The following is an 18,796-nucleotide window of genomic DNA, read 5'->3' on the forward strand; positions in this document are numbered from 1 at the left end:
CCTAATCGCTGGGTTTATGTAGCCTCCTGTCCCGCTGTGACTTGCTCGGGTTCCTCCTCCCTTAATTCTGCATCAACATTATTTATCGACCAGCTAGTTTTGTAGCCTACAGTCTTTATTTCCCATTTCTGCTGCTGTGGAGGACGCTGCTCGCTCTACAGGTTGGTAGACTTCAACACCAAAGCAGAACCACAGGCCTCTGAACTTTGATGAATTTAACTCTTTCTGTTGACATTGTCTGAAGTACATTATATTCCCATCACAACCTTATTGTATATTGTATCATCTGTGTTGTTACTTTAAATCTACTGTTGGTGAGAATTTACTATCATGGCTTTTTTGGCTTTTTTTATGCCATTTTATATCACAACTTCTCTTTATGACATACTATAATCTGACTTTTTTTTTAAAGAGATCCTATACTTTTACCTTTTATGACTTACTATGATTTTTTAAATATAATTATTAATTATTATATGACATTTAAGTGAAATATATGTAATTCCATACTTTGGCATTCTTACGACTTTAAAAAATAAAATAAAACCCTTAATGACTTTTGAATGAGATTTTATGACATGCTTAAGACTATTACGCCTTTTACAAATAATATGTTATACTATTTTGATCCACTTACTATGAAATTGTAATGGCATACGCCTATACTATAATAGAAAAATTTTCAATGACTTTTTAATGAATTACTATACAATTGGCATTACTGGACACATAAAAAGACATAGCACTAAATATTGTTTCACATTAGCTATGCAAAGGTTTTGGTTCCTTAGCTAGAATGTATTTTATTAGACTTAAACTAACAAATTCAGCGTGAATGCCTATAGACCTGGAACTTCCTACCCATAAACTTGAACATTTATACAACCTAAAGATGAGAAATTCCAACATTCATTACATTCATCACTTATTAGGTTTTATATTTAGTTATCGTGTTGTGAATCTCATGACTCTTCACACTCAGTGATTTTTGCTGTTAAAGGGTTCAAGCGTGAATGAAAGGCCACAGTGGATGAATCACTAAGCTTGCCGTTGTAGCGGCTAAAAATTCCAGTATACGTAAATCAGATTAGAGTTAATATAATCTCTGAACACATACCAAAGTAGCCCTAGTGGTACCATACAGTGGAAGGTTAGCATTTCACATCAAGTGATTCCCTCTCAGGGCCGAAATAGCTACATATATTTTACAAGATGTACTAGAAAACTGTACTTTGTGGTCGTTCAGTTTTCCTTTTTATGTGAGGTAAATGGCCAAATCAAAAACATCAATTTAAAACATATAGATTTGATAACACATCACAGAGGAAAAAAACAAAGACCACCTATTTTGGGACCAGTTTTCACTGATCATACATTGAAAATGAAGATGATAAACAAAAAAACGAGACACTAATTGTTCCACGTACAGTACATAATTGTCATTATATCATAGTAACATAAAGCTGCTGCATTTAGTGCAATTTGACCCTACGATGCTATGTGTATTTGTATCGGATAAAAAAAATGATAATAATTAAGTAAATGACTTGACTTGGCATGTTGGAATTGTAATAAAAAAATAAAATGTTATTGTCCAGATTGTACACGATGAGGATGATGATGATGATGATGATGATGGTGATGGGATTCTCTTTCAGAGGTCATAGAGCCATGGGAACCAGGAGGGTGCTGGTGACTGGCTGCTCCTCAGGCATTGGCTTGGCTGTGGCTGCACGGCTGGCCAAAGATGAGCTCAGACGGTTTAAAGGTCAGCCTTTCACTCTCATTAACAAGAAAAAAAGTAGACGATAGAATGAACAATAGCTACTTACAGCAAGTGTTTTCATTTTTTATCTGTGACAGTGGTTGCCACAATGAGGGATCTTGGGAAACGAGGACCCTTGGAGAAAGCGGCAGGTGACTCCTTAAACAAAACCTTGGAAATCAAACAGTTAGATGCCTGTTCTGAATCCTCCATCAGAGAGTGTGTCAACAGCCTGCCGGACAGACGGGTGGATGTTCTTGGTCTGTCTCCTTTAATTCACATTCTCATAGACACGTTTTTTAATCTCTCCAAAGTATGACGTTAAACACTCTGCTGTTATAGTGAACAATGCTGGTCTTGGTATGATTGGACCTCTGGAGTGCCAAAGCATTGATGCCATGAAGGAGCTCTTTGACACAAACTTCTTTGGCCTGGCACGTCTGGTGAAAGAGGTCTTACCTGACATGAAGCGGAGGCAGAGCGGCCATATTGTCGTGATGAGCAGCGTCATGGGAACACAGGGTGCGTTTGTTTGTGTCCCTGAAATTGCACAGAAGCTAAAAGAATTAGGAGCTTGTTAACTTGTGTCCTTATGTTTCTACACAGGACTTCTTTTCAATGACGTTTATTCAGCCTCCAAATTTGCTGTGGAAGGATTTTGCGAAAGTCTGGCAGTGCAAGCGTTGAAGTTTAACATCAAGTGATTGCATTACAAGTCTTGAAAACTGTATCAGCTTTAACAACATAATGCAGCCACCCCACAACTAAAACTTAAGTAACATCACAATATGACTCATTGATTGTAATGTAACTTTTTTATTTACATCTCTGTCACAAGGACGACTCTAGTGGAACCTGGCCCTGTTGTTACAGAGTTTGAAAGAAAGGTGTATGAAGACGCTGAGAGTATGGATCTTTCAGGGACGGATAAGGAGACCGCCAAAATCTTTCGTGAAATTTACCTGCCGTACTCTAAAAAGATTTTTGCCTCATTAGGCCAGACACCAGAGGAAGTAGCTGAGGCAAGTGATGACTTTTATTTTTCTATTTCAGATTAGAAGTCATTAAGAATGAGTGGTTTTGCCAGTCCACATGCATAATGAGGAAGTACCTTCCAGTGTTAAAATATGTGTCTCTTTTTTTTAGCAAACCGTTAAAGTGATCACAGACAAGGAACCCCCTCTGCGCCACCAGACAAACCGCCTGTACATGCCCATGACTGCACTGAAGCACGCTGATCCTACTGGACGTCTGCCTCTGGATTCCTTCTATAAGATGACCTTTAAACATGACAAAGTGTTCAATGCTACTCTAGCGATGCTGCACTTACTGAAGAGAATAGGAGGGAAGAAATAAAGATTTGATGGCCAGGTTGGTTATAAAAGTTATTCCTAAGGAGACAGTTATAATAATACAACTTGTCACAGATTTTTAAATATAACTTTTAACTGTAGGATAATGATATGTATTAATAAGAAGTTTATATGATAAATATGTACAATAACTAATTTACCTCCTTTATTGTTTTTATGTAATTTGTTTTGTTTTAAATGTTTCTATTGGCTTTTACAGGTAAACTTGAGAAAATCATATCATTATGAAAAAATGAATACAAATCTTGGTGTACAAATTATTCGAAAAAATACGATTTGGCGTAATCTATTGTCTGGAGATCAGATAGGTGTACATTCATCTTTGTGGCAATATATTAGACAGTAGCTTGCGATGGAGTTTCAAATCACGGAAATATTAATTCTAACATTTTTTGTGAATATAATGCACTCAAATGCCTCAAATTGGATTTCAAACATTGTGTATTAACATCAGTCCCAAATACAGCATTTATTGTGCGGCTTTTGTGTTGGACAGAGAATGTTACATTTCAGACTATAAAAATATTAAATAATTAATCATCTAACTGCATTTTGAGTTTTATTTACATAACTATTATAATGATGACCTGAATTAATGATCAACTGATCACTGAAAACCAGAACACAAAAAATGTAGTTCCCTATAGTTTTATTGTAAGTAACTTTACAACTTTTGACTGTAGAAAGAACACCGTGGGAAGCTTTTAGCTTTTAGTATTTCAAACTACCTTTTTAAACAAGTATAGAAATTAATAATGATAATAAAATATCTATGACTAATAACACAAGACAATAAAATATCAGTCACAGCCTCAGTTTCAAATAATGCTAAATGAAGTACATTTTATTTTTGTCCTTTTTAGTACATAACAATCCTTTCAGAAACATAAGAACTACCCAGAAAAAAACATATTTACAAACAGAAGTTGGGAGGTTGAAATGTACAAAACACTTAGTGCGACCTGGTAGAGAAATTGAAAGACCAGTTATATATAAAAATAAAAAACAAACAAAACAGTTTCTTGTTAGTAAAATGTGAACTGTTCATAGGGACAACAACATGTTTCCCAGGTCTGATAAAACAGTAACTGAGGCTATGGTGAACAGGATAAAACAATGAATGAAAGATAAACTCTATGACACAACTAGGGGCAGTGTTAGGCCACATCAACGGTAGTAGCTAGGAATGATGGCCTGCTAATTTCTGTTTATGACATCCTAAGATGAAAATGCAATGGTTACTTTTCAAAATGCTACAATTATCAATTGACTTTATGTTGAAATGTCCATACTACGTTAGGGAGAGGATTACCTTTATCCATAAATCTCAGGTCATGTGGGGTTAAAGCGTCGGTCAGACATAATACAAGGTGTCAGCTGGATGACTGGGAGTGTCATCTCAGATTTGTATAAAAGGTTTAAGGGGGCAGCACTACATAGTAGTGTTCTTTCCTTCAGTCTCTTCTAACAATCATCTTAAGATGCATCTCCGCTGCCCCTGGACTGGGAGCTACTGTAGATGCAAGGGAACCGTTCCATTGCATGCCATAAAACACCTCCCTGAGGAGTGACAGGGCATCAGCAGTCGCAGCCCAGCAGTTACACCCTCACACTGACCACTACTCCACCACGGACACTACCAGAGACCAGGCAAGAGTTTCAACAAGACCTACACTGCTGCAGATAATCCAGGAATGTTTCCATTTAGTCCACTAAAGGACACTAGGTGGACTTCTGCCTGTCAGTCGTCTGTTTCTACTGTGCTGGATGATGCTGCTGAAAGGCACATCGTACACACTTAACAAGACAGGCAGAATGGAGGAATGCTTGCAGGGAAGAGTGATATAAAATAGCAGCTGATAAGCATAGCTTAGTACATCCGAAGTGATATTGAGAAAAGGTATCCATGGTTTTCACAAACAAACAGAGTATAAATCGACCGTAACAAACAAAAAAAAGAACACAAACTAAAGGGCAGTGAGAGGCTGATTTTAAAGGCAAAGCAATACAGGTGACAGTAACATTGGAGGTAAGAGTCCCATAGAAGCAGTGGGAAACAACAGATTACACCTACACCTGTACTCTTACAATTACTTTTGAAAGTTCATAGCAACAATTACCATGTATTAAATGCCACCCATATATTATAAATATCCATTGCAGTTATATGTTGTATTTGACCCACACTCGCCCTTTGAGGCTGGTCACTTGAAGTGCTTCAAAGACACTCATCTACATTCTTATTCATAATACTCATGGAAAGAAATCAATATCCACAATTAAATCAAATCAGAATATATCACTACTGCTGAGAAACTTTTAATATATATCTGCAAGAACCAGTTTCTCATCTTTACCAGGTGTCGTTGGCCTAAATAAATATCAGTCACTAGAGGTGAAAGTTCCTCTTTCTGTCTGTTAACTTGTCTGAAACATGAATTATATTCCTTTACCATCACTTGCCACGTTGGCTAAATAGAAATGTAGGCATTCAGTATAAAATAGGGGGGGAGGGTACATTATTTGAAAAGCTAGAACAGAAATACACTTTAAAAAAAAAAGTAATTCAGAGATAAAAACAATAAATAAAAATAAATGAATTCCCTTCAACATTTTACTTTTTTCTCATATCTACTTTTTAAACGTTTGTTAGTTTCCAGGAGAGCACACCTAAGCCTTTGAAATGAAAGACTTGGTTTTCTTCATATACTTTTTTATAATAAAAAACAAGTCCATCTGTGACAGAATTACTTCATTAAATTGTCTGCTGTTTTTTCAGACAACACACATTTCCCTTTACTTTTTTCTCTGCAAAAATCACTAGCAGACGCTCCTTGTGATAAGCATAGTCAATCCAGATCCAATGAAAATCTTGGAAACAGGCCGACACATATAAACAGACAGGCCCGAGAGCCAGTCCACACATTATTTTACCTCAGGTCCCTTTTCAAGCAGGGGCCATGAGATCTTTACGCAAACACCTGCATCTTGCCATTTGCCTCTGGGATTTGAGAAATTTGGGTCTGGGCAGGGCCAGCTACTGCTGGGCTTGGTGTAGAATCTGACCAATCAGAGACGCAGTGAGGAGAGGGGCTGGACCAGGGCTCTGGAGACTCTGGGGAGGGGGTCAGGTAGGGGTGCTCACTGGGCAAATGGAGGTAATGCTTGGGCGTGGCATCTAGTGCAGATGAATAGCTATGCTGAGAGGGAGGTGTAGGGTAATCCTCCGTTCCTGCAGTGCTGCCACTATGCTGGGAGGGCAGAGCCTGAGAGGGCTGGGCTGCTGGGGGGGCTGCCTGGGGGGGCTGAGCTGGAAGCTGGGGCATCTGCTGCTGCTGGAAGAAGGATGGTGGCGGCTGGGAGGTCTGAGGAGTCGGTGGGGAAGAGGTGCCAATGCGGGCCATGTTCTGCTGGTTGGCGATGGTGTGGTTGAGAAGCTGCTGCTGCTGCTGTTGCTGCTGCTGCTGCTGCTCAGCAATGGAGGGCAGCTTGACTGGGCTGATGGTGGGTGTTGAAGTAACAGGTGTGGGCTGCAGCATGGCGTTACGGTAGAGCTGCTGGTGCATCAGCATGGTCTGCTGCTGCATGGCTGGGCTCTGGGGGTGCATGCCTGCCTGGCCACTCTGCACAAGATTCAAAACCTGCTGACCACACTGAGAGGAAGACATCCGGCTGTGCCAGTCAAAGGGCACACTCACAGGACTGACCAAGCCCATGTTGAGCCCCATCTGGCCTGAACTCATCACATAGCCATGGTTGACATCTGAAGCCATGGAGACACGTCCCTGCAAGGACATTCCTCCAGATCCTAGGTCATTGAGTTGGGCTAGAGACACTGCAAAGGGGCCACTACCATCCAACATGCTACTATGTATCATGGGGGTGTTTGGGACAGACATAGATGTGTGGTAGAGCCCTGGTGACTGCATTGCCACAGGGGAAGTGGGGTTGGTCATGTAGCCAGCATTGCTAGCCCCCCCGTGGGGTGAGTCCAGTGAATCGACCGGGGAAAGGGTAACAGAGCTCTCCAGTAAGGCACTCTGCATGTCCAAGGTCAGCTTCTTATTACGGGCCTTGACTGACTCCTTCAGGCTGGCAGCATGTTGGCCTCCCAGGCTAGAACCCTTAGCACAAGGCCTGCGGTTCTTCTTGCCCTGTGGGGTGTTCTTCAGACTAGGCATGTAGGCGCCCGGAGGGCACATGAGAGGAGACAGAGAGTGTACCCCAGAGAGGTGGTGTCCAATCCCTCCATGGCCCTGGGGGCTTCTTACTGTGTTGTACTCATCAAGAAGCTGCACAATATCGTGGTGCATACGCTCCTGAGCAATGTCCCGTGGCAACCTGTCCATATGGTCTGTGATCTCTCTGTTTGCAAAGTGAGCCAGCAGAACCTTCACAGCCTCACAGCTGCCCTCACGAGCTGCAAGGAACAGTGGGGTCTCCTCCTACAAAGAAAAACAAGGCAACAAAACAAAGAGGTTGTTAGATACAAACAGATTTTATTTGAAGCCTTGCTGATCCAAAAGTGTGGTTAACATTAAACATGGATGTCATACCTTGAGATCCTGCATGTCCTTGTTTGCACTGTTCTTCAGCAGGGCAACAGTCGCCTCCACATTGTTAACGGCTGCAGCCCAGTGCAAGGCGGATTTACCTAAAACATAAAACAAACATTGAGATTAAACATCCATGCTTTCAGTTAATATTATTACAAAACAGAAACAACAGCATCAAGACACCCACTTCAGAGAAGAGTTACAAACTTACCCAATTCATCTACTGCATTGACATCAGCATGACAAGTGATGAGTTCTTCTACCATGCCCTCTACTGCCAGTCGTGCTGCCAGGATCAGCGCAGTGGAGCCATCGTACATACGGGAGTCAAGATCTGTAGCCCGATTTCGGATCAGAATCTAGGAGGATGACGTTTTTTTGGAGGGTTAAATATTATGATTTACGCAATACATGTGCTTACATTTGCTATAGGCATTTCTAACACCGCCAATAAAAAGTGCATGTTGTTTACCTGGAAGACCCCCTGTGCATCTGCGGCCACTGCAGCATGTAGAGGTGAGCGACCGGTGTTATCCTGAGCATTAGCATCTGCACCAGCATCCAGCAGCCTCTTAGCAGCATCAGCACGGGCGTAGCGAGCAGCCAGGTGGAGTGCTGTCTCCCCAGTTCGGTCGGTTTGGGCAGCTAGGGAAGCTCCCTGGTAGATTAGGTCAGAGATGATGTTGGCAGAACACTCCTCACTCTCCTCCTCCTCTGTCACCTCAGGCTCTAAGCCGCCTCCACAGAATGATGCCAGCATCAGAGGTGTAAAACCATCTGGTATGAGATGAAAACAGTGGTTTAGATTGTATCTGTTCAAGAGTTCAAAATAACAGATAATTCATCTTAAAGTTACCAACCTGGGCCTCGGACATTAACATCCATGCAGTCACTTTCAAATTCTCCTTGGGGTGGGGTGAGGGCCATAGTGGGAGGCACACGAATATCTGCAGCTGCGAGGTGATGCTGTGTCCACTGCCTGCAGTCCACTGCATCTTCACTGTCTGAGAGCATACTTGGCTCCTCAACCTGAACTCACAGAAGGAGAGAATTTAATTTCAATATTTAATTCAAGCTTCAACACAAGCTGACACCCTGTGATAAATTGTATGTACATGTGTGTGCTTGCGTCTAAGTAAATTGCCATTTTTAAGACAATGTGTAACTGACCTTAAGCCTTTTTGCCTCTGGACAGTCTGTGTCCATCCACTGGTCACTGTGATCACCAAGGAGAGATTCTTCCGCAGTTTTTGCCATGTGTCTGTTAAAGGACAAATATGGTAAACAAAGTAAGACACAAAGAAAACCAATACAATTTCAAAGTAAACCCCTTACAGAATTCCCACTTAAATTGCTTATGAAATTCAGACCTTATAATACCACATAATTGCAAACAAATAACTTACTTCATTCCAAGAGCATCCTGACCCACAGGTTCCCTGCGGTTTTTGTTGCTGCTGGGTTCCTTCTTTAAGAAGAAGCCCTCAGGGAACCAAAGGGTACTGTGTTCTCTCTTTCTACGAGCAATCAACATTCCTAGCACCAGGATGACCATAAGGAAAAGGGAAGCTAACCCAACCAACATCAGCTTGGCCCATTGAGGTATTGGGTCAGGAGGGGGATCCCTTTCAACACCTGTCATGACAAGAGAAACTAGTTAGCACGCCTGTACTTTCTTTGTCTTACAAGTTTAAATTGTGGCCTTTAAGTATCCCTACTCACCAACGGCTTCTTTGATTGGGTATGGGAAACGAAGCATTTCTACAGCTGACAGAGCTCCCAGGTAGTCTGCAGCTCTTTCAGCTGACGGGAAACAGCCCTCAGAGCTCTGAGCGGCGCACAGACGGTTGTCTATTTCCAAGTACACTATGGATCTACAAAAATAGCAGACAGGCAGGTATTTAGTGTAATGTTCAATGTATAAGAAAAACCTAATATTTTATGTTTACTGTATGTCTGACTGACCCGATGACCTCCTGTTTAGGCTGCAGCTCCCGCTTGAGGCGTGCCCCGCGAGTGTATGGGTGGATCTTGGCATCTCCATTCCCGTCCAGCTGGAATCGCAGTGAGGTGTGTAGGATAGCACTTAATTTCTGCAGGAAAGCTGTGCTGGTGCGTTGAAGCTCCTCGGGGGGAAGTAGGACTACCAAAATCAAGACACCGTCAGCAAGGACTTCTGGAACCTTCTTTGCACAGTCCAAACCATCCCAGCCACACTCCACTGAGTTACAGCCGGGGTCACACTCTCCATTAGCGTAGTGGTCTATACAGTAGGCTTCATACACTGGACTGGAGACGACACAAAGAAAAGAATCAGCTTGAGATTTCTCGGATAAGTACAGAAAAAACGAGGGAATCAAATTAAGAGTAAAAGTAAACTTACTTGCAAACTTTCTCCTTATTCATGCAGTCAAAGTTGTCATACAGACAATCAGCGTTGTTGCAGGACTCATCACACTGGCTGTTGTTAAAGACACTCCAACATTGTGAACATTGAGCCCAGGGGTTTTTTGATGTAAGAGAACAGTCCCCGCCGTCCCAGTCACAAAAGAAAGTGTTACATTCCTTGTCGCAAACACCATCTTTGGCTTTGCTACGACAGTCTGCTAGAGGGCATATGGGTACTTGAGGCTTGTTTGGCATGATGTCCTGCTCACACCGTTTTCCTGTCCAGCCACTGGGACACTGGCAGTGAAAGTATGGGAAGCTTGTTTCTTCAGTGCACAACCCTCCATTCTGGCAGGGCTTGGAGGAGCAGCCTTCATTGCTGCGATGCTGGCACTGGGGTCCACCGTAACCTGGATGGCAGGTGCAACGCACCCCCCTTTGGGTGAGTGCACAGCTACCACCATGGTAGCAGGGCAGCTCCCGACAGGACATGATTCTTTCACAATTAAGCCCAGCATAACCCTAAAAATAGCCAAAATGTAAGCCATTAGTTTGTAAGCTTTCAATACACAAATAATGAAAGCTGTGATGTATAAACTCCAAATCATTTTTTGAATACTTCATGTGAATGTACACTTACAAGCTGACATGTGCAGGTGTATCCCATTGCAGAGCTGCTGGATACAGAACACACTCCTCCACTCTGACAAGGTTGAGACTCACACACACTGAAACTGTTCTGACACTTTCGGCCAGTGAATCCAGGTTTGCAGACACATTGGTAGTCATTTGGCAATTGTATGCAGTCAAGACTGTTGGGGGGACTGCAGGGGTTGGAGAGACACTCGTTTATGTCTCCCTCACATCTTTCTCCTTTAAATCCAGGGGGACAGTTGCAGCGGTATCCACCCACTCTGTCCACACAGGTGCCATTGTTAAGGCACTTAGGAGGAGCACTGCGCAGCCTCAGAGGTAGAGCACAGTCATCTTCATTTATCTCACAGAGAACACCTTAAAAAAAGAGGATTGTTAAATATTATTATATTTTCCAGTAATTTGTTGTAAAATATCTTAAAGGCGCCACTCGAAATATTGTTTCTGTTAAATATGTGCTAACATACCAAGTGTGCCAGGCGGACAGGAGCAGATATAATGTCCCACCAGATCAATGCAAGTGCCTCCATTCTGGCAAGGATGAGATTGGCACTCATTGATCTCTATCTCGCAGTTCTGTCCAGTAAATCCTGGCATACACTGTAAAGGCATACAGAAGACAATAACATTACTTCAACAATTGTGATGAAGCACTGTGTGAATACTGACTTAATCTGACAAAAACGCACATAATATAGATTTTCTTTTAACTTACGTCACACTGGTACCCTCCCACATATCCCCTGCAGGTGGCGCCATTGCGGCAGGGTTTGTCTTCACAGTGGTCTACCTGGCTTTCACAATAGCTTCCTGTGTAGTCAGTGGGGCATTTACAATAGTGGGAATTCCCAGTGTTGACACAGTGACCACCATGGTGGCACAGCTCATCTGTCTGGAGCCCTGATTGGAAGAAATGTTGACTTTAAACACTGTTACAACACAACAGAAACGTTAAATGTAATTCGTTTTCCACATACCTCTTTGGCGTGCAGCTGTCTCACAAGAGACCCTGGAGATGTCACAGTAACGTCCAGACCAACCGTTAGTACATTCACAGGTGAAGGAAGCATCCTTTTGGCGACAGCGTCCTCCATTCTGGCAGGTAGATGAGCGTCTGCACCAATCGACAGGTGTCTGGATAGCCAGAAGACAAAATTGTCAGGATGTACTTTACTTAAAACCTGAAGCGATGAAGACTCAAGGAACATAACAAGATATTTTTAAGAAGAACCAATGAGTGTTTACCTGGCAGCGGGAGCCAGTATAGCCCTTGGGGCAGGAGCAGCGGAAGGACTCTAGGGCATCTTGACAGATGCCTGCATTGAGGCAGGGCTGGGAGTCACACTCATTGACCTCATATTGACAGTGGGAGCCAGTGAAGCCTGAGCGGCAGTTACAGGAATAGCCGTTGATCTTATCTGTGCAGGAACCTCCATTGAAACAAGAGCTGTGGAAATGAACACATTTTATTGTCATATTCAGTAATTATACACATGTGAACAGGTTTAAAAGCAATGTAAAATATACACTCACCTTTCGGTGCAATCAGGGATGTTGGTTTCGCAGTGGTTGCCAGTAAAGCCCGGCCTGCAGGTGCAGGTGTAGGAGTTAACATAGTCTGTGCATGTGCCTCCATTTTTGCACGGCGAACTCTGGCATTCATTGATCTCTAAAGCACAGCGGGGCCCAGTGAAACCTGCCAAGCAGCTACAGTGGAAGGAGTTCACAGAGTCTGTGCAGGAACCTCCACTTAGGCATGGATCTGATGCAATAAAGAGAGGAAGACTTTGGTCAAGAACAGTATTCATAGTCTTGGTATTAGTTTTTTACGGCAACAGGCAATTCAGCACGCTTTGTTTATGTGGCCACTTACTAGGAGTACAGTCGTTGACGTCTGTTTCACATGTCAGCCCAGTAAATCCAGCTCTGCAGGAGCACACAAAGCCTCCAAGTGTGTTAGTGCAGGTCCCACGATTCTTGCAGGGGTTGGAGATGCATTCATTTACATCCACATTACACAATTGACCTGAAGAATGAAAAAAGGGTACAATAAGGTTTAATTCCAGATAATAGGAGTTTATTTATCAAGACTTTCGGTAAGATTCAAGAAAGATTATTTTAAAATAAACAAGTACGCAGTTATCTTACCTTGCCAACCTGTCTGACAGTTGCATTGATAGCCCAAGTAATCTGGTGTGTGTGTGCAGAGGGCATGATTGGCACAGGGGTTAGGGGAGCAAGGGGTGAGGACCTCAGCACAAGTGGGTCCATTGTAAGGAAGCTCACACAGACAGGTGAAGCTTGCTACACCGTCCACACAAGTGCCCTTGTTCAGACAGGGACTGGAAGCACATTCGTTGATGTTCATCTGGCATAGGTTACCTGACGGGCAGAGAAGACATTACATAAATTAGAACCAGCCTAAAATGTTGCCTAACAATATGTTTTAACACCACTAGGGGGAGGTAGACAATTGTCATTCAAGAGGAGGAAAACTCTGGAAAACATTGGAGAAATCAGATACTTAGTAAATTCTTAAATTAATGCATATGTGGCAGTTTGCTTCTTATGTATTACCTCTGAAGCCTTGGCGACACTTGCAGGTGAAGCCATTGAGCTGGTCGATGCATGTGCCAGCATTCTGGCAGGGACTCGGCAAACAGTCGTTCCTGTCTAGATCACAGTTCTTCCCGACCCATCCAGGCTCACAGTCACAGCGGTACCTAGAAAATATAGGGTTACAGTCAATAATCCCCAAAATTTCCAAGTTTTGCATGATACAATGAACTGAGTTGAAACTTGCAGAATTAGCAACAAGCTAGAGAACAGTTCATACCCATTAATGTCATCCCTGCATGAGCCATGGACACATGGGCTACTGCCACACTCGTCCACCTGGGAGTAACAGTATGGAGGCTTAAAGCCCTCTGGACACTGGCAGTGAAATCCATTCTCTTCATCCACACATGTCCCCCCATTTCTACAGGGGCTGGATGAGCACTCATCTATCTCCATATTACACTTGGAACCTGGCAAGAGAGATGTTAGAAATCAATCAGACGTGTGTTTGTTAACATTTCCACTGAGGATTGTTTTCACATTTCAAATTTGTATTTTATTTTGTTTGGGCCTTACCGGTGAAGCCAGGTTTGCAAACACAGTCATATCGGTTGATGCCATCTTTGCAAATACCATAGTCACATGGGTTACTGGAGCAATCATCAAAGTTTATTTCACAGTTTGTGCCTGTTTTGACAAAAAGTTAGAGTTCCATTAAGAAAGGAATACACTTCAGTACAGAAAAGGTCAATCAAAATGATAAGACATTATGAAACGTCTATTCTATATAATTGATCACCCTCAACAGCGTTATTGTTTGCAGATGTTTGAGCATAATGTACACCTACAGTTGCACTGAATTTTCTCTAAATGTTGGCTAGCTTTTACTTCTTTTAAATGAATAATTGAAAGGTTTGCATTAACAATGTCAGACTATTGTGATCTCCTCTTACCTGATGTCCCATGTTGACACTGGCAGATGTACTTGTTGACTAGATCCACACACTTGCCCCCATTCTGACAAGGGTTGCTGTGGCACTCATTGAGCTGGTTCTCACAGCGATAGCCTGTGTAGCCAGCATGACAGTTACAGCTGTAGCTGGCAATACCATCAATGCAAGTACCATGGTGGCATGGGTCGGGCTGACAGTTGTTGATGTTACTGATACAGAGTGTCCCCTCATAACCTGAAAAGCCCAAATGGAGATTGATGTTAAGGCATTTATGTCATTTGACGGAGCAAAGCCTTTTATTTGAATTTATTAGTTATTTAATTGAACTTCCGCGGTCTGTTTCCCAGTTTTTCTTTATAAAAGAGTCTACAGTTTGGGGTTCTAATTACTGTGGTTTCCATGTCGACAGTGTCTGTGTGTTGGGAAAGCAAGGGTTGGTTTGTGTGGTGTGTGTGTAGTGCAGTGCTGAGTTGGGTAAAGCAGTAAAGAAGGGCCCTACACAGGCCTCCCAGGCCTGCTTTTGTTCTCAGTGGCGGAGGGAACAATAGACTGCCCCACGTCAAACAGAGCCACTTCACTCAACAGAAGGGGCCCACAAACACAGGGAATACCAAGCAGCTGGCCACTGAAACAATGAAACAGGCTCCTCTGTAGGCTTGGGTCCAAAAGAACATGTTAAATATCAATGTATACTCCAAATCAGTTCATACATACAGCCTTTGTGAAGATAAACTTTTTCACTGCATCTCTTTATCTATGAATATGACTGAATGTGAAGGAATGAAAGTTAAGATGTGGCAGAAGGTGGTTTGCAGGGGTTTAACAGATGAACAGATGTCGGGGTGATGACCAAGGCTGCTGGTCCTCAGTGACCCCATGGTCCTGAGACCGACGAGGGAAAGAGGGGGATAAGGGGCCTCAAGTCAGTCTGCTTGGCCAGCAGACAACCATCGAAAAATCGGACCCCCTCAAAACACTGAACATTTAACAAAGACCAAACAGCCCAACAAGTGTTTAAGGATCATCTGCTCTTCTGCCTGGGAAGACATATTGGATATTGTCTAACAACCATCAACTCATATTAGGTACAGAAGCCCTTACCTTCAGCACAGCGGCACTCGAACCCATTTGGTCTGTCGTAGCATTTTGCCCCATTCTGGCATGGCGTGCTGGCGCACTCATCGATGTCGATCTGACACATGGTGCCAGTAAACCCTGGGACATGCAAACACAGAGGTGAAGGGTCAGAAAGAGGGTCCAGTGGAATGGTCCACGCTCAGGTCAGAGGGCAGTTCTGTCCCTTCTTAGAAGGCCAGAGGTCTTTTGCTAGGTTAGTGACGTCTGGCTTAGGTTGGGTTTGAGAGCGTCGCGACTGGTTAAGGACATGTCATTTGTGCACTTGGACCAATGCTAATATGACCACTACATGCAAATGCATTGGGAAACAGGTGACCTTGATAATGTTTGTGAGGGAGGACTAACAAATGTAATGCCTACAAATGAATATTAAAATAAATGTGTATTGCTATCTGGTGGTATTAAAATATCTGAGCAGCAAAATGTCACATATGCAGTCTAAGCTCACTTTTTGTTGTTGTACATTTCTGCCTGCACAGGAATGTCTGGACTCTGTTGAAGGTACATTTTTTTTAAACAGTTAAATGTAACTTTAACAATAATAATAAAAATAATAATAATAATAATATTAATAATAATAAAAACAAGACTAAGGTTATGTTAATTCTACAGGCTTGAAAAGCTTGAGAAACTTAGCAGGCTTGAAATCGGTGGGCACAGTGCCCAGACAGGGGTGAATTGGTGCATTGGTAGCACACTGCTCAGTTGATTAACAGTGTCAGGATGGTCTGTGTGTTGGTGCTTGGACTGCAAAAGGGGGGGTTCAGAGGAGACAGTGGGATTGTTTTCTCTTTTAGGAACCCCCACTCCCCCTGCTCCCCTTCCTGCATCAGCTCCACCGGCTCAATAGCTAGATGGGGGGGTGGAGAGGGGACGTCTGTCCCAGATGTAAATTGAGGACCTGGAAAAGAATCTCATTAGCAGGACTGCTGTTCCCCACCACCGCCAGGGCAAGACGAGGGAGACTGCTGTCCCTTCCACATTCCACAGAGGAGGGGAGCGGGGGTCACAATAGTGTCTTTGTTCAGGCAAGAGGAGAGGATAGGCAGCCTTGTGGGTCTGCCTTTTCATACGAGTGGTGCTTCTAAACACCAGCAGGCAAAAGAAGCCAGGCTGACCCTCCCTTCTCTGGTTCTGGGGACATTTAAACTTTAGCTCTCTGTTCTGACTGCTGCTGTCACTGAGTTAGAGTTGTGAACAGGGCTAGAAATACACAAAGGTAAATGGGAAAAATGTTTTGGTGGATAAGTCTTACCTGGCTGGCAGGTGCATGTGAAGCCATTGACCATGTCCCGACAGATACCATCATTCACACACGGGTTGCTCTCACAGTCGTCGACGTCAACCTCACAGTACGTCCCCATGTAACCTGAGAAAAGAAGATCACAATGAGTTGACATTTTTTGAGAAGTGGAAGCAGATTTACTATGATTAGATCTTTATGTAACGTTATGTCAGTTCAAGCCGGCGTGCTGTGAATGTAATTGCTTGTACTGTGTGCAGCTGATAAAGGATCTGTGGGAATCATTTCTATTTTTGACATTGGTCTCTGCTGAACCATAGGATGAAATAAAAGACTCTTGGAGCATCCCCAGTGTTCCCACTCTACTGACTTAGAATCACCACAACCTACTGTCCATGGAGCATTACCCCTCCCTGGGTCAATGTCCCATTCACAAGATGCATGTTATACATTCTGCATTAGCAAACTTTGGAGGGTTCCTTCATTGAGGTGAAACAGAGTGTGGAACCGAGTGGTGGGAGAGGCTAGCGTGGAATCAGAAATAATCAGCAACTCCACATGAGCTTTGCCAGGCTGGCTGATGATGAGGAGGGTGAAGAGGAAGGGTATGTCCCTGGAAATGAAGGGGGAGGGGGATAGGCTCTGGGAAAAGGCCTCTTTCCCTCTCTGTGTATGAGGGGTGCAAAGTGGAGCACAGAGGGGCCCTATTGTTCCTCTCTATTCCCACCACTCTACCACTCATTAGTATTCACAGCACACTCCTCCCCCTAACTGCTCGCCCTCTCTCACATACAGTCCTATAGACCCGAATCCCAGCTCTAATTTGTATAGTTCCCAAAACCCCAGGATGCATGTAGGTCTGTGCGTGAGAGTTTCACTGTGTTTTTGTCACTGAGGGTCCAAACCATCACTTAGTCCAAACTAATACCCTGTCTGGCTGTATACTGCACAGAGAGTGCAGCAGTGCCTCCATACCCCCAGTGTCAATGGGAATTCATTACATAACAGTCTACACTGGCAGTCTGTATGGAAGAACTGCATGATGCTTCAGCAAGTTGTTCTCCTCTGCTATTGGTTTAGGCTGGAAGACAACATGCTGAATTGATGTTCTGTATTGTTTTATTGTACAGTAATAAATTACAACCAATCAAGCCTTAATACCTGGCATGCAGATGCAGGTGAACTCTCCAATGCGGTCCAGGCAAGTGGCATCATTCTGGCAGGGCATGGAGAGGCATTCATTGATGTCAATCTCACACCGTGGACCGGCATATCCTCGGCCACACTGACACTGGAAGGAGCCCTCTGTGTTTACACATTTTCCAAAATGCTCACATGGGTTGGCACCTGCAGGAACACGTATTAATATCAGCATACCATACACAGCCAGAGGGAAAAAGAAAGTGATGAGAATATAACCACAGTACTGACAATTGTAAGGAAAAAAAAATCTAAATTACCAATCGAACACTCATCCATATCCTGGTTGCATGCACCTCCTACAAAGCCGGCGGGACAGGTACAAATGGCGCGGCCGTTGAGGGGGTTGGTGTCGCACACTGCCCCCTCGTTGCAGGGGTTACTCACACATGCATCGTCAAGGTGGCACAGCAAACCTGTGGAGAAATAAAAAAAAGAAAACAAATTAAATCAACAATTTAGCAGCCAGGAACAATAATAACACAGAGACCAACAGATAAAACCACTAACCTGTCTTTCCAACTGGGCACTCGCAGAAGAAGGATGCTACACGGTCATGGCAGGTGGCCCCAAAGAAACAAACAGCTATGGCGCAGTCATCAATGTTCTCACTGCAGTCATCTCCAGTCCAACCATTCACGCAGACACATGTATGACTACCAATGGTGTTGAAGCAAGTACCCCCATTATGGCAGGCGTTTGGTTGCATGAGACACTCGTTGACATCCTCAGCACAGTATTGCCCTATTGTGATTAGATAAGATTTTGTATGAAACATCGCTTTATATATTAATGTACATATTTAAAGTTGATTTCAAATAGGATGTAAATTGAGCTGTACCTGTCCATTCTGGTGCGCACTGACAATTGTACGTGTTGACTCCATCTACACATATTCCTCCATTCATACACTTGTGTCCTGGACAGTCATCCACATTATTCTCACAGTTGTGTCCCTCGAACCCTGA

At 43.3% G+C, this 18,796-nt stretch overlaps 2 protein-coding genes across 2 annotated transcripts in view; one reads left to right on the top strand and one right to left on the bottom strand.

Annotated features, from left to right (window-relative positions):
* On the top strand, nt 1–5,023 carry LOC307016615 (retinol dehydrogenase 8). Its single transcript, XM_079645793.1, has 7 exons — nt 1–161; nt 1,659–1,768; nt 1,864–2,025; nt 2,108–2,287; nt 2,372–2,465; nt 2,604–2,787; nt 2,912–5,023. Exons 2-7 carry the CDS (start codon nt 1,672–1,674, stop codon nt 3,119–3,121), a joined length of 927 nt encoding a protein of 308 aa, XP_079501919.1. The 5' UTR covers nt 1–161; nt 1,659–1,671; the 3' UTR covers nt 3,122–5,023.
* Nucleotides 3,955–18,796, bottom strand: part of notch3 (notch receptor 3) — a 27,877-nt gene continuing 13,035 nt past the window's right edge. Inside the window, exons 5-32 of the mRNA XM_079645792.1 lie at nt 18,670–18,792; nt 18,339–18,572; nt 18,089–18,244; nt 17,790–17,975; nt 16,641–16,754; nt 15,350–15,463; nt 14,249–14,482; nt 13,872–13,982; nt 13,573–13,765; nt 13,314–13,459; nt 12,885–13,118; nt 12,610–12,762; nt 12,270–12,498; nt 11,982–12,183; nt 11,714–11,870; nt 11,452–11,636; nt 11,204–11,336; nt 10,723–11,093; nt 10,078–10,604; nt 9,660–9,983; nt 9,417–9,568; nt 9,101–9,329; nt 8,865–8,955; nt 8,555–8,723; nt 8,167–8,471; nt 7,906–8,053; nt 7,695–7,792; nt 3,955–7,583 (exon numbers count right to left, since the gene is read on the bottom strand). Coding sequence (XP_079501918.1) covers nt 6,108–7,583; nt 7,695–7,792; nt 7,906–8,053; nt 8,167–8,471; nt 8,555–8,723; nt 8,865–8,955; nt 9,101–9,329; nt 9,417–9,568; nt 9,660–9,983; nt 10,078–10,604; nt 10,723–11,093; nt 11,204–11,336; nt 11,452–11,636; nt 11,714–11,870; nt 11,982–12,183; nt 12,270–12,498; nt 12,610–12,762; nt 12,885–13,118; nt 13,314–13,459; nt 13,573–13,765; nt 13,872–13,982; nt 14,249–14,482; nt 15,350–15,463; nt 16,641–16,754; nt 17,790–17,975; nt 18,089–18,244; nt 18,339–18,572; nt 18,670–18,792 — 6,794 coding nt within the window. The 3' untranslated portion in view covers nt 3,955–6,107. The remainder of the gene's footprint in view (nt 7,584–7,694; nt 7,793–7,905; nt 8,054–8,166; nt 8,472–8,554; nt 8,724–8,864; nt 8,956–9,100; nt 9,330–9,416; nt 9,569–9,659; nt 9,984–10,077; nt 10,605–10,722; nt 11,094–11,203; nt 11,337–11,451; nt 11,637–11,713; nt 11,871–11,981; nt 12,184–12,269; nt 12,499–12,609; nt 12,763–12,884; nt 13,119–13,313; nt 13,460–13,572; nt 13,766–13,871; nt 13,983–14,248; nt 14,483–15,349; nt 15,464–16,640; nt 16,755–17,789; nt 17,976–18,088; nt 18,245–18,338; nt 18,573–18,669; nt 18,793–18,796) is intronic.

The sequence above is a fragment of the Notothenia rossii genome, assembly GCF_949606895.1.
Source record: "Notothenia rossii genome assembly, chromosome: 8".
NCBI classification, from domain to species: Eukaryota; Metazoa; Chordata; class Actinopteri; order Perciformes; family Nototheniidae; genus Notothenia; species Notothenia rossii.